The sequence below is a fragment of the Aptenodytes forsteri genome, unplaced genomic scaffold (genome assembly GCF_000699145.1).
Source record: "Aptenodytes forsteri isolate BGI_AS27 unplaced genomic scaffold, ASM69914v1 Scaffold146, whole genome shotgun sequence".
Lineage (NCBI taxonomy): Eukaryota > Metazoa > Chordata > Aves > Sphenisciformes > Spheniscidae > Aptenodytes > Aptenodytes forsteri.
Genome location: NW_008795128.1, coordinates 4,746,464 through 4,760,651, shown reverse-complemented (window position 1 = coordinate 4,760,651; position 14,188 = coordinate 4,746,464). Strand labels below are relative to the sequence as shown.

Sequence of the window (14,188 nt, the reverse complement as noted above, 5' to 3'; positions counted from 1 at the left end):
CCATATGTTGCTTCAGGCCCCCCCCCAATCCCATGTTGGCTTTCACCCCATATAGCATTTCAGCTCCCACCAGGCCTCTGCTTGGCCCCATGTCCCCCTCCAACCCCCCCGGCCTCCATACCTGTCATCTTCTCTTCAAACACCTCTTCCTCACAAAAAAAAAAAGCTGCATCTCTTTCTCCATCCCCAGGAAAGCTTTTTTCTAGCCCTTTCCTAGAAATCCCAGGTGCTCCCGCTTCCTTCCCACCCCTGTGAAACAGGAACCCCAACTGAGATGGTGGGAGAGTGCCAGAATTGATCCTCTCGGCAATACCAAGCGCTCCCATTGATTTGGGATGCAGGGGGCTGTCTCTCCTCCGAAACCCAGCAAGGCTGCTCACAGGAACTTCCGATGGCATGGGCCAGGCCAGGGATGGCTAGAGGTGCTGACCTGCGGAGGCTGGGGGCTTCGGACCCTCTGGTGCCTCCCGAGGGCAGCTCTGGGATGGGGATGCGCTGGGCAGGTAAGGGAGCTCAGCCCACGGCCCGCGGGTGCGATGCCCGGCATTGCTTGCTTGTCATCTGGGGAAGGCTCGATGCTTCTGGCGGCCGTGTCATCGTCAGCCATTGCTCTCTGCTTGCCTCTGACACCCAGGGGTGCTGCGGGGGAACTGGCTGAGAAGGGGGGTTCAGTACCAGCTGCTTTGTGTGGTGAGATTTTGGGGAGGGAGAGGAGGGGCTGGTCCACACTTGGGGCCATGGCTTAGCTCATGCCTGCCGCTGGCAGGCTCCAGCCCCTCAGGCTTGGGGGCCAGCGGGTCCCTGAGAGGAAGCAGGCAGGTGCAGTTGAGCTATGGTGGTTGTTCAGGCAATTTACCCCTGAAGGGCTCCTCTGCTTTGCCAAGTGGCTCCGGGGCTTCGGCAACCGTCTCCTATTGCAGTGCTGGCTGTGAGAGCTGCTGGGAGCTGTTGCAACATGGCTGGGTAAACCCTGCAAATCGACCGATTAAATGCTGCCTCTGGAAATGTCCACCATGGAGAAGGGGCTTGGCTACCGAGCCAGGGGCCGGAGGCTGAGCTGCCGAGCAGCTCTGGGCCCATGAGGGGGTCGGGCTTGTCACCCGGCGCTGTCCTGGATGCAGTGGCTGTCCCCTGGGCACCCTTCTGCTCCCCAGTAAACAGCAACACCCTGGGAGGGAGAATGAGGTGGTGCTTCTTGCCGTGCCTCAGACCTTTGGAAAAGGAGCCCAGCGCCCTGGCAGTCTGCCCCGGGGAAGAACCGACCTCCACGGGGGAGGCCGTGCAGCTGGGCGGAGAGCTGGGGAGTTGGGGCAGGAGCGCGAGATCTTCCCCGGGCGCCGAGTTCGGGGTGCGAGATATGAAGTGGAAGGAGATGCTGGTGATGTCCCTGAGCCTGGGGCAGGGTCTGGCAGACCAGAGGCAACGCTGTGGTGGGGAGCAGCGTGCAAGGAGGGAGCCCTGTTTGTGCAACGTTTGTGAGCTGGGTTATGTGGCACAGCTTGGGTTGTGCCTGTTCCAGGTCCTGCAATCCTAATGCGGGGACTCGGTGAGTGGCCATCCCCCGCGGCTGAGCTGGAGCCGGCAGCGATGAGCATGGTTTAGGGTGAGGGATCAGCCCGTGGCTGGCGGTGAGGTCCTGGGTGAGCCCTGCCCTGTACCCCAGCTTGCTGCTTGCGGGATGAGGTATTTCAGCTTTTCTGCCCTCTGGTACAGGCACCTGCTCTTCCAGCTCCCTGAGCTGTAATGCGCTGGCCCAAGTGTTAGGTGATCAGGTGGCTTGAATCAAGAGAGGACTTGGTCCTGGCCAGCAAGTGGCCCGATGGGCTGGGGTCTGAAGCTCTGGTGGCCAGAGATAGTGGTGTGGCAGGTCTTCAGTGCCGGTGATGGTTTGGTGTTATCTGAGAGGAGGTGGAAGGAGAAGGATGGTGGGATGAGCCCTCCTTTAGCCAGGAGGACCTCCAGAGGTGGCTGCTCACCATGACAAGAACAACAGCATTTTAGGAGACAGCAATAAAAAAGTTCTTCTCACCCAGCCTCCCTGTTGTCCTTAAGCCTCCCAAAGCCCCATGGTCGGGGCTGTGCCCCGCTGGGCCTCCTTGGCATCTTTCTCTGGGACACCATGTTGCAGCTCTTCACCCTGCCAAGGAGCTTTGCCAGGGCTTTGGGCCAAGCTTTCCTGTGAGGGGCTCTCTGGGGCCTCTCTCAGGGTGGGGGTCCCTCTGCCCAGTATAAGAGGGGCAGGGAGGGCTGGCACAACCGGAGCGCAGCTGGGTGCAGGGCCCTGCAGTGCTTGCCCTGCTGGCTGCCTGCCCCGCTGCCCACTGGAGCATGGCTCTGATGTAGCCGGGACCCTGGGGGCGTGGGTCAGCGACCAATCTCCTCTGTCTCCTGGTTTCGCCAATCCACCTAGCTGCTGGGGCAGGAAGGCTCCTAGGGAAGGAAACCCTTAGGGGGTTTTTTGCATGGGTCAGGAGAGAGGGGGAAACTACCCTGCTCCTTGGGGAGCCCTGTGGGAAATCACAGCCCATTTCCGCGCCGTTGCCGGAGCCTCAGGAAGGGAGGAGGTCTCCGGGGGAAGGAGACCTCTCCATCTCCTCAGGAAGTTCAAGGAAGCACCTTCAGGCTGAGGCAAAAATCAGTCCCAGCACTATGGGTTGTTTTACATGTCTGCCGTGCTCATTGGAGCTGTCAGAGGAGCCTGTTTTGGAGGCGATGAGCTGGGCATCGGAGTGGGGCTACCTGTCTTCTTGTGAGGGGAGACAAAAGGGCTGTCTTGTTCTGATGGAGAGAGAGAGGAGCCTTCTCCTCGGTTCAAATAGAAGAGTCTCGGTGGCTCTTGCAATGGAAGAAAAACCCGGGGCCAGCCAAATGTAGGATAGTACTTTCTTTCCCACTGATGCTGGTTACAGGACTTCCACACAGCGCTGACTGGGAGCAGAGTATCGGAGCGTGGCCTGGCTAGCCGGGCTTGTTGGAGTCCCCAGCTCCATCGTGCTGTGTTGCCCTGGCCAAGTCCCCACGTGGGAAATCCTGCGTAGCAGCAGCGGGCTGGGGAGGCTGGAAATCCCCTTTTCTCTGGCGGGGGATGGAGTGGAGGGAGGCGCAGAAGCCAGGCTTGATTATAAGGCTGTTATTAGGACTGCGATCAAGCTGCCCCTGCTAAGGGCAGGTACCGGCTGCCTCCGCCCACGCAGACACATGTGCTCCCTTGCTTGCAGTTGCTGGGTGTCCTGACTTTATCAGTTCTCATGCATTCAGCGTGGTTGCCAGCCTCCGGGAGCCTCTCATCACGTCCTTCAGGAAAGCACCCATAACTTCTGCAGATGCAGGGCTTGCCCACCCTCACGACCAGGGGGCAACCTCCCACGTACCTGTGACACCGTGGTGCCAGCCTGCAGTGGCACGCAGGTGACACCCGTGCCTCAGTGCTGCTGCTGGGGAGGGAAGTTGGCCAAAATACCCGTGTAGGTCCTGCTCAGACTTTTACTACCAATGATGGAGCTGAGGGGAGTCAGAGCTGTTTCATTTTGCTGGTATTTTTAGCCTATTTGAGAAGCAAGAGAGAAAGGCAGGGGTGTTTCCAGCATGAGGAGCAGGGGGGATAACGGAGAGGCTTCCTTGTATCTCCTAGGAAGTCCTGGAGCATCCATGTGAGAGGAGAAAAGGGTGGGAGTAATATGGAGATAGAGATTTCTTTATTCATTGCATTAAGCGAGGAGGTTTCGAGCAGACAAGGTGCCTCCAGGCAGAGCTGATAGGGAAGATGGAGCCCTGGATACCATTATTGGGGAGCTGAGAGGCAATGAACACAGTACATGAGTGACATTCGCTGGTGGCATGGCACTGATGCAGTGACAAGTTAGTTCAGCGGAGTGGTCCAGGCAACACGGTGAGCTGGACCCCTGCGAACATCACCCGCCTTAACCGGGCCAGGGGCAAAGCTGGGTCCCAAGGACCTGGCAGTGCTGGTCAGGCTGGTGGGAGATGCACCCATCACTCAGCCCCTGGGCTGGGGGGCCAAGGAGAGCTCCTGGGGTGGGTGTCAGCGTGGGGCAGGAGGGCAGTGCTGCAATGGCCAGCAGTGGGGTGCGACCCTGCTGGGTGCCAGAGCAGTGTATGTGCAGCTGGTGGGGAGGGGGATGCTGTGTCCTCATCTTGAAATCAGGGTGGGTGCCTCTTTCCCAGAGCTGCTTGGGCTCCATCCTGATGGGGTGAGGGGGGAATGGTTCCGTGGAAGCTCAGGGTCTGCAGCACGCCAGCGGGCGGTGAGTGGCTGTAAGAGGCATGGGGGTGATGGAGGATTATCTGAGGCCACTACACTAACAGTTTGTCGGCAACATCTGGCAGCCTCTCCTGGGAAAGGCCCATATTTCCTTCGGCAGCAGAAGAGGGGTGGGAGCTGGCAGAGCAGCTCACCGGCTATTTCTCTGGCCCTTAACAGGGGTCAGAGGTTGGGGAAGCTCGGGGATGGCCCTGCCTGAGGTGGCAGTGGGGCTGGGGGTTAGGTGGGGGCAGACAAAGGGCAGCGCTCCCGGCACTGCTCTGCACTGGCTGGGCTTGCCCCTTGGCGAAGGTGCTCCTCTTGCTTTCCTCCACTCGGGGAATGTGGCTGGTCACGATGCTGGTCCCACTGTGCTGGGAATGCTCCGGCCTTTGCATTGGTGAGCCGGTCCCGCTCTACCTGGCGAGAAGCCGGACAAATGTTCCCGTCTCCTGCAGGAAGGGATCCCATCACTGCGGCAGGGCAGAGAGGGGCAGAGCCCCTTGTCCCTGGCTCGACCAGCAATGTGGCAAGGGCAGGAGGAGCAGGAGGCCGGGTGGCACGGGCATCCATGCCGGGGTAAGCAGATCCCCTGTGCCCGCTGTGGGTGCTGGGGAGTGGGTGCTGGAGCAGGACCAGGAGCCGGGCTGGCTGGCTGGCAGGCGGAGGCAGTCAGCATCCCCAGCAGAGTGCAGGGACTTGGCACTGGCTCAGCTGGGGAGGTTATCTTTTTTTTTTTTTTTTTTTTTTTTTTTTTTTTTTTTTTTTTTTTTTTTTTTTTTTTTTTTTTTTTTTTTTTTTTTTTTTTTTTTTCCCCTCCAGGACAGCTGATTCCATCTATTTTTAATGAGCTTCCCCAGGTTGCGCAGTGAGGAGACAGAGCAGCACTGGCAGCCACAGACTGCACCGGGGCAGGCGGAGGGGCAGCGGGTGCCTGGGGCTCAGCCGTCACCTCCCTCACTCTTCCTCGCCCTGGGCCTGGGGGTCTTCTTTGGGGCGGGAGCGTGTACCCCAGGGAAGGGGGGTCCTCCTCAATGCATCTGCCCTTGAAAATGGAGTCGAACACCGAGGAGGAGAGCTGGCTGGAAGATCAGTGGGAGAAATGGTAGGGGACCCGCCGGGCCTTGGGGAGGGAGGGCTGTCCCTGTGGGTGGGCGCAGGGACGTGGGGCAGCCCCTTGTCCCTGGACACATTGCCCTTCTCCGCAAGCGATGGCTGCAGGACAGGAGCAAACTTGGCACCTAGTCGAGCCCAAAGTTTTCCTGGCTGCGCAGGGAGCTGCGTGGCAGCCAGGCGCCAGAGCAGCAAAGGCAGCTGGCCGCATCCTGCCATGCACCAGCATCTGCAGGCAGGGCCTGCGCATCGTCTCCCCATCCCTGAGAGCATGGGCAGGGCTGGCGGTCCCCATCCTGGAGCGGGGGGCACTGCCACCCACCCCAGCTGCTCCCAGAGAGCGGAGGAGCCCCTGCCAGCCCCTCGGCAACATTACGTCTCTCGGTGGGACCCCACGGTGCCCGCTGCGCTCCCACACCGTGGCGGCTGGAGGCCCCGAGCATTAGCGGCTGACGGTGTCCCACCCTGGCGACCTGCGTAACCGGAGAAGAAATCGATTCATGCTTTGAAGGCTTGTCATGAGCCTTCTGCTCCACGTTTCCTCCCGTGGGCTGGGGGGGGGGGTGTCTCCAGCAGGAAATGGGGAGGGGGGGGTCCGGACACCCCACCCTGTGCTGAAGGCTGTGTCCCTGCCCCCCCGATGCATCTCATGGGGGCTGCCCCCATGGGCACAGCCATTCCTGGCCAACTTCCCCACAGGAGCCCACCGTTGGCGGGGTCCTCAGAAATATGGAGGGGAGATGCTGCTTCCTCCATGGGCTTCTCCTGCTCCTTCCCTCCCTCCGGGGGCTGGGACAAGGGAGGTGTTACCCTTCCATGGCACTGGGTTGGTGCCACTGCAGGGGGGGAGCCCAAGGTGTGCGAGTGATGCTTAACATGAGGGTGGGAGCTCTGCAGGTCACAAAATACCCTTCTCCTTCCTTCCCTGCCGGTGAGGGCCAAGCCGGAGAGGGGTGTGGGGCTTGGTGTGGTGCTTCCACCCGAGCATCTCCCAGCCCGAGGAGCTGGGAGCAAATGGAAATGGCAGCACACAAAGCAGCGCCTGTGGCCGCTCCAGATGAACTCGGGCGGCTGAGTTGGTTGGCAGAGGACTTTCGAGCTGGGCTCTTTTATTTACCCTCGTGGTAATGAATAAGCGAGAGGAGCATTGTGGTACCACTGTGGAGAAATGTTTTAATGCACAGAAGCCAGGAGCGCCGCACTGTCCCCCTGAGGATGCAAACAAGCATGCGAGGAGCCTGCTCGTCAGCACGTTTCCAGCCACTAAAAGGATATCTCTGTAAACTTTTTAAAGGGGTATAATGAGCCTGTGGGGCTGATAGCCATAAGGGACCCCTGAGGCCACGCAGGCAGGCTCGGGAGGGCGGGCTTGGCAGCACCTATGGCCGCGGAGATGCCCGCACTCACCCCAGCGAGTGATTTTGGCGTAGAGGGAAATTGCTGCCCTCTCTTACTGCAGGCATCTGGGCTGGGACATCCCTCAGCTGTGGCTCGGGGACTGGTCATGCCATGGCCGGCGGGTTTGCAGTGCTTGCAAGGTCTGTGGGTCTTGATGTGGTCACCCGTCCCAGCGGGTCCATCCTCCAGCTGTGCCCTGCCAGGATCCCCAGCCCTTCCCCTCCCTGTAACCCCGACCTTTGCCCCACTGGGTGTCTGTGCCCAGCTGGGACAACCCCAGAGCCTCCCTGGGATGGTGGGAGCCGAACCTCCTGGGAACACCTGGCTGTGCCGTCTGTCCTGTCCTCTCCCAACCTGCACGTCCCTGCTGGCTTTGGTCAGGCAGGGGCTGGTTTGGGGCACGCTCCTCCTGCCTCCCCACAGCCGCGGACCATGCCAAGCCCAGCTGTTCGGTGGGGACAGACCTATCCCCTCCAGAAGGAGCACCCTTCCCAGTCTTTCTCCCCAGTAAAGACTGGGAGAGCCTCTCCCAGGGAGGGCGGTGCTGCTCCCTGCCCGCAGGCAGCATGCCGCCATGCACCCTCCTGCCCACCACCTGTGCAGTGGGTGACCACCCCGTCTCCGCTCCCTCCAGGCTCACCCATGACATCAGCCTCGAGGAGTTTGAGGATGAAGACCTCTCCGAGATCACTGACGAATGTGGAATCAGCCTGCACTGCAAGGAGAGCCTGGCCACCCGGGTAAGCGCAATGGGGACAGGGAGAGGGATGGGGACAGGCAGAGCGTGCTGGTGGGGCTGACAGGGCCAGCAGCTCCTGTGCAGGACCACTAGATCCCCAGGCCAGTGATGCTTCCTTAATGAACCCATTGCCATGACCCCAATCCCCTCTGCTTGGCAGTGCCCTCTCCTCACCGTGGCACAGCACAGACCCAGGGGACAAAAAAGCATCTCAAAGCCGGTGCCTTTTGGTCCCCACTGTGCTGGAGGGGTTTGAGTTCATTCCTCAGGGATGAGCCTAAGGGTTTGGGCGCAACTGGGGGCAGGTCCCCATTTGAGCGGGATGGCCAGCGAGCCTCTGGTACCTGATGGGCATCCCCAGGAAGCAAGGACACATGCGAGGTGGCACTGAGAGTCCTGCACAGGCTGTGCCTCCTGCTCCCAGGTGCATCCCTGGACCTGCAGGTGCATCTGGGCTGGCATGGTGAGAGCCCTCCTCCACTCCCCCGAGGCATTACTTCTGGCTGCCTTTAGCAGGAGCCATCCTCAGGTGTTTCAGAAGCGGGAGACCTGATGTGTCAGTGAAACAGGGATGGAGGAAGCGGCTCCAACCCCAGCAGGCAGCAGGTGAAATAAAAATGGGAGCTGTGAAGCCTGTGCAGATGCTGCAGGTGGGTCTCCCATCCACCTTAAGCACCCTGGGCCATGCTGTGGAGACACCAACAGGGTTCACACCACTATTTATTTGAACTGCCCGAGAAAGCCATGGGGGCAGAAACGTGGAGATAAACTGAGAATTACATTGGATTTGGAAATATGCAGGGATTCTGCATTTTGCCAATGTGTTTCACACTAAAGGGATGCAAACGCTGGAGGAGCAACCAAATGGTTTGAGAATCATTTCATCCCTCAGGAGAAATACTTCATCTGCAAAACTGATGAGGACCCAGCGAGGAGGGGAAAGGCAGAGGAGTTTGTTGCAGGTTTAAAATTAGAAAGTGAATTTGTGGTGTTGGGAATCCCTCGTTGCAGGCAGGAGGGTACAGGCAAACCTCACCCCTGGGAGGTGAAGGTGTCCTGCTGTGCTCCCTGGTCTAATTCAGGACCTTCCCAGCAGAAATTCAGCTGCTCCTGGAGATGGGGCTGCTGCTCCACATCTCTGCTCTGGCCACAGACGACTCCTGCTCCAGGACGTGATGGCTGGGGAAGGACGGGGAAAGCCTGGGCTCGTGGGCTGTGTATGCTGAAGGAAGGAGGGATAACGCTGGAGGCAAAACCAAAGGCAAAACCCGGTGCTGGGTGTCCCTGAGGGCACAGCCGCAGTGAGGGCAGGGTGTCAGGAAGATCCTCCTGCCTGCAATAGGTGAGGCAGGCAGGGGCTGTGGGTACATTGCTGGATGCTTCCCATTAGCCATCCCAGTTCTCCGCTGCTAATAGCACCACTGGGCTCTTAGGACAGGATTTATTTTTTCTTTACGGACTGCCAGCCCTTGACTGAGGTTTGGGAGGGAGCGTAAAGGGTAGAGGGGACTTGAAGATTAACCACTGCAGCCCTTCCTTGAGGGTGAGGAAAAATAGACTGTTTCACCCATTTAAAACAGTTTACTGAGGGGTTTCTGCATCCCTGCGCTGCGATGCAGAGACCTGACCCTCAGTAGAGGGTTTGCTCAGGCTCCAGCAGCGAGCCCCACACCTTCCCCAGGGACGGCTCAGAGCTGCTTTACACAAATGCCTGGGTGCACTGAGAGTCTGCTGGGGTGGAAAGGGGATGCGAGGCTGCCCCCGGGGAAGTAATGAGCTATTCATAAACACAGCAAAGGAAGAATCCTACCATGCTCAGAAAAAATGCCTGCTAAAAATATGTCCAAATTGTTTATATGGAACACGGAGGATTGCCCAAGGAGCAGAACCGAAAGCGGTGACAGCAACGGCAGCAAGAGGGGCTTTTCAATCCCAAACGTCGAAGGCGAGAGCCAGGGAGCTTTCCAACCCAATTGCCGTCTGGAGCGAGCTTGGGGCGATGGGGTTGCAGGATCTGCCTGATAGAAGCAGCCAGGCCCAGAGGGAGCAGCTTGGCCGGGTCTGTGTGTGGTGCAGGGGCCAGCAAATCAGTAATGACCTGCGGCCGGCATCAGCCAGCTAATTGCATCACGTGGGGATGGCTGGCTTGGCAAGTCAGCCCAACGCCGGGGCCGAGGCCGGGGGGGCCCTGCGCTGATGCCCTGCCTGCGTTGAGCTCCTGGTGCCGGTGCCACAGAGCACCCGTGGTATGTAGAATGGAGGGTTGGCCCCGGTCGCCCCCACAGCACCGGGCGGCTGGCGAAAGCCTGGTGACAGAGTGAGGGATGCGGGGCGAGAGTGAGCTGCCAGCTCGCCAGATCACACTGGAGCAGAGAGCAATGGGGAAGGGGAAAATAGAGGCTCTGGGGAGCACGGTGAGCCACGGTGCTGGGGGCATCCAGCCCCTCTGAGCTTCCCGACCCGGAGGCGAGTCTCCAGAGAGATGGGCAGGCGCAGTAACTGCCCCAGCAATGAGCAGGAAAGCACCGGGACAGGGCAAGGGGACAAACCCTGCCAGAGGGCTGGGAAGGCGGCTGCTGGATGGGGACAGCTGGTGACCTTGGCAAGGCGGGGGGTCTGGGTGAAGCCACTCAGCAGCAAAACCCCGTGGCGGCTGGTGTGGAGTTCTACACCCAAACAGAGATGGGGTTTGGGGTTTTTTTCCAGTCCTGGAACAACAAAGATGACTTCATTGTTGGCTATTTTAGCAGCTTGCCAGAAATAGTGGCTTAGACACACAGAAACTGCAAGGAGGCGTAGACTGATGTTTGTGCAAGAGGGAACTCTATACGGCGATGAGGACCGCACTTCATGGATGGGAGACCACGTACTAAGAATGAGGAATATTCCCAATCACAGCTGAAACACCCCTTAATTTCAACAAGAAGCCCTGGGTGAATTAAAACCAGAAGCGAAGCAAGGGGTGGGCTGAGGAGAGTGCTGCCTGTAGGGCTGTTGAATGGCAGGGCAGGAGGCCGGACGGGGAGGAGCAGGGGCTGTCGGGGTGAGGAACGCCACCCCCACCTCGCAAATGGCAGCCGGCTCCAGCGGGGCACTCGGGCGCATTGAGACGGACGGTTGCAACAGAAGCGCCAGGCCTTTGCTTCGGGTTTGGCCTCAGTTTGGTGGCTTGGAAATCTGGGGTGACTGTCCCTGGTTTCAGCAAGATGGATCCCAGCAAACAACCAGGCTGCGGTTAATAAAGGCTTGGTGCCTCATCTGTATTCCAGGAGCTGCGGAAAATGGTTAATGCAGGAATGAAAAAAAAACAAAAAAATAAGAAATACCCTTCTTGGAAATACCTGCAAGCACGAGAACAAGTGCCCAAAGGAAAAGAGTTGATACAGGGCTGTGCTGAGCCTTCGTGGTCTGCATGAAAAGGCCTGAACCAGCCATGAAGATACAGATATGTGGAGAAAAAAACAAACCACTTTGTTTTTCCAGCATAAGACTGCTAGAAATGCCGGGCTTCCTCTTGATGTTCACCGTCACTGATCCAGCATGCCGCTGGCAGCAGCCACCCCCAGAAGGCCAGCGGGACCCACTGCAAAGTGGGAAGCAGCTGCCATGAGCCAGCCAACCTGCTGATCCGGGGACCGGTGGGGAGCCAGCTGCGTGGGCTGGGAGCAAACAAAACAGCAGCAAGGCAGCTGCTTATTCCAGGCGGCTTTTTAAAGGCTGTCCCGTGAAGCTGCCTCTGTGATCCATCGCTAGCTGCGGCTGCGCCAGGTTGGGGGCAGAGAGGCTTCTCCCGGCCCTTTGAAGCCGGGAGCAAAGCAGTCATAGCCGGGTGGTAGGGAGAGGGGACACAGTTGTCCCTTCTGCTCAGCAAGTCCCCCTTGCTTCCCCGTGCTCACAAACTGCTTTTCCCAGCTGAAGGTTTTGTCACTCCTTCTCCGGCAGGGAAGGCTGCAGGGGTAGGGGAACAGGGAAGAACCTTTCACCTGCTCGACCATAGGGGGTAGGGACCAGGGTCACTCAAGCAACATCTTGCGTATCATCCTGCTCCCCTTGCACGAGTCTTTCATTCCTAGGGAAGCGAGCAGCATCTGACCCTTCCTGGGGTCAGCAGCAGCCCCCACGCAGGCGGTTCCCCTGGCTAGACCGGTGCTCCCAGGGGTGCTCCCAGCACCTCGCAATTGCAGCAGGGCTCGAGCTGCTCCGGCCCCCCTGGGGCCCATGGACCACAGCATCAGGACCATCAGAGACCAGTTGCTGGACACTGGGACTTCTTGCCATTGGGACAGCACTGTGCGGGCGGGAGGTAGCAGCAGCAGGAGCGCACCAGCATCGTGGCCATCCCAGGGACAGATCTGTAATGGAGGTGTGAGCCTCCCCGTGACCGCATCGGGGTCCAGCTGTGCATCTTGTGTACATCGTGCCACGGGATTCGGGCACTGGTACTGCTCTCCCACGTGCCCTAATCTCTCCCACAGGCTGAAGGGACTTTGGGAAGTCACCTCACCATCGCGTCTGTGCTGAGGCGTGAGCATACTCAGGCTGGCCTTAGGTTACATTAACTTGTTCCTAGAGGGCTCTCGAGGCAACCTGTTCTGGTGGGGCAGCATCCTTCCAGTTAGAAAGGCTTCCCAACGTCTAGTCCCTGCCCTCACTTTGCAGATCACCACAGGTCCCCCTCAGATGGTAAGGTGATCTATTGGTGTGTGGTTTCAAAATCACTTTGTTGTGCTACAGTCCATTAATAAGTGCCTGTGGTGGTTGTAGCTTCTTCCTAGCTATTGAACCTGGAATGGTGCATCCCTCCTAGGGCACACTTTTCTTCAAAACAGGTACTGTTTTTCTTTTCTGCATCCTTCTGGGACTTTCCCTCCTCTGTGAGTTTTCCGAGTGATTGCTACAGCTACAGGATTACTGAGGCAGCATCATTAGCAGTCTAGGTTGAACATCACCAGCTGACTCGAACACACCTACCTTAGCTAGGTACGATCTATTTAGCCGGCATTTCCTCCCAGTTCTTTTCCTTTGCTTCTGTTTCCTTGTTAAAATCCATGTGATTTGCCACAAGCAACTGGTGGGATCTGCCATGGAAACACAGAACTTGTTGTATGAAGGCTAACATTAAAAACAAGGGAGTTAAATGTTTAAAGCCTTGAGAAGATGGGTTTTGGTGGCAGTGCTCCTCCAGGTGCTCACCCGGTGCCTGCCAGGTCTGCAGCAGGGACACTGGGGTGAAATGGCCCCCGTGAGAGGGGTCGTACTGTGCCTGCAGCAGGCAGAGCCCTGCCTGTGCTGGCTTTAGTCCAACAGTTTAGGAGCTGGTAGCAGCGAGAGCTCTTGGAGGGGCTGCCAGAGCTGCTGGGGCTGTTTCTTCTCCCACAGCTCAAGGGGAATCCTCCACGCAGCTGGAGGCACGGATAGCATCAGCTGCAAAAAAAATGCCCTTCACCTCTGCCCGCTGACAAGCTTCCCAGTCACCACAAACAGCTGATAACACGGGGAATTCAACTTGCTAATGCCAAGTTGCAGCCTTTATTGCTGGCTGCAGCAACCTGCGCATATGCAAGCTCCGGTTACTGCAAGGAAGGTGGCTTGGGAAGGAAACCGCTGACCTTTAAACACCTGCAGCCGTTGGGGGACATCGGTGCCACTTCGCCCAGCAACGCAGCCATGAGGGCATCCGCTCCTCACAGCCCTCACGGGCCACGGTGGCCACCTTGCTCCAAGGGTGCAAAGGGAAAGAGTGGGGCTGCTCCCGGCCAGAGCACAGCCACTGCCAGCAGGTGACTGGAAAGCTAATGTCAGGCTGCCGGCTTGTTGGGTGTCCCTTCTGCACGGCTTCACATGCTGATATGTGCAAATGCAGGGTGTATGAGAAGAGGCTTGTTCAAGAGGAGGAGGCCAAGGGGGATGTAACTGCTGTCCCCGGCTGCCTAATGGGCATTACAGGGAAGAAGGAGCCTGACTCCTCTCAAAGGTGTGCAGTGAAAATGTCAACCCCATAGAGAGAAAAAGTAGCAGCAGTACAGCACTGGCACCAGTGCCCAATGCAGTGGTGGGTTCTCTCTCCGTGAGGATATTCAGGTGTGATGGGCAAGGCCCTGAGAGACCTGCTCCGGGCAGGGGTTGGACCAAGCCTCCAACCAAAATGATTGTGTGTTTGTGTGAGTCCCAGTTGCCAGGACAGGAAGCAAGAAAGAGCATGATCTGCCTTGGGAGGAAGAATCATAGGATAGCCCAGGCTGGAAGGGACCTTGAAAGATCACCTGGTCCAACCTTTCATGGGAAAGGGAGCCTAGATGAGATTATCTAGCACCCTGTCCAGTTGCGTCTTGAAAACCTCCAGCGATGGGGACTCTACCATGTCCCTGGGGAGGTTGTTTCAGTGAATGATTGCTCTCACTGTAAAAAAATGCCCTTTTTATGTCGAGATGAAACCTGGGTGCGCACATTTGTGCACTTTGTGGTGAATGTGATGGTTAGATGTACCTACAGGCACCTGCCAGGAATGAGGTGATGGGGGTGTCCTGTCACCCGGGGCAGCGAGCAAGGACGGATGCTGCCCTGCGCCTGCCAGGGGAGGCGGGGAGGGGGCGCGGGGCTCCCCGGCCTCGGGAATAACATCCCTGCCCCTTTAAAAGGAAGAGGCCGCCGGGTGCCGATGCGGCTGCACCGGCGCC

The 14,188-nt window shown here is 58.4% G+C and overlaps 1 protein-coding gene across 1 annotated transcript in view; it reads left to right on the top strand.

Moving 5' to 3' along the window:
* Nucleotides 1-7,338: 7,338 nt before the first annotated feature.
* The window catches only part of MAPK8IP1 (mitogen-activated protein kinase 8 interacting protein 1), a 17,408-nt gene continuing 10,558 nt past the window's right edge, over nucleotides 7,339-14,188 (top strand). The window contains exon 1 of the mRNA XM_019471583.1: nucleotides 7,339-7,512. Within this exon, the coding sequence (XP_019327128.1) occupies nucleotides 7,339-7,512 (174 nt within the window). The remainder of the gene's footprint in view (nucleotides 7,513-14,188) is intronic.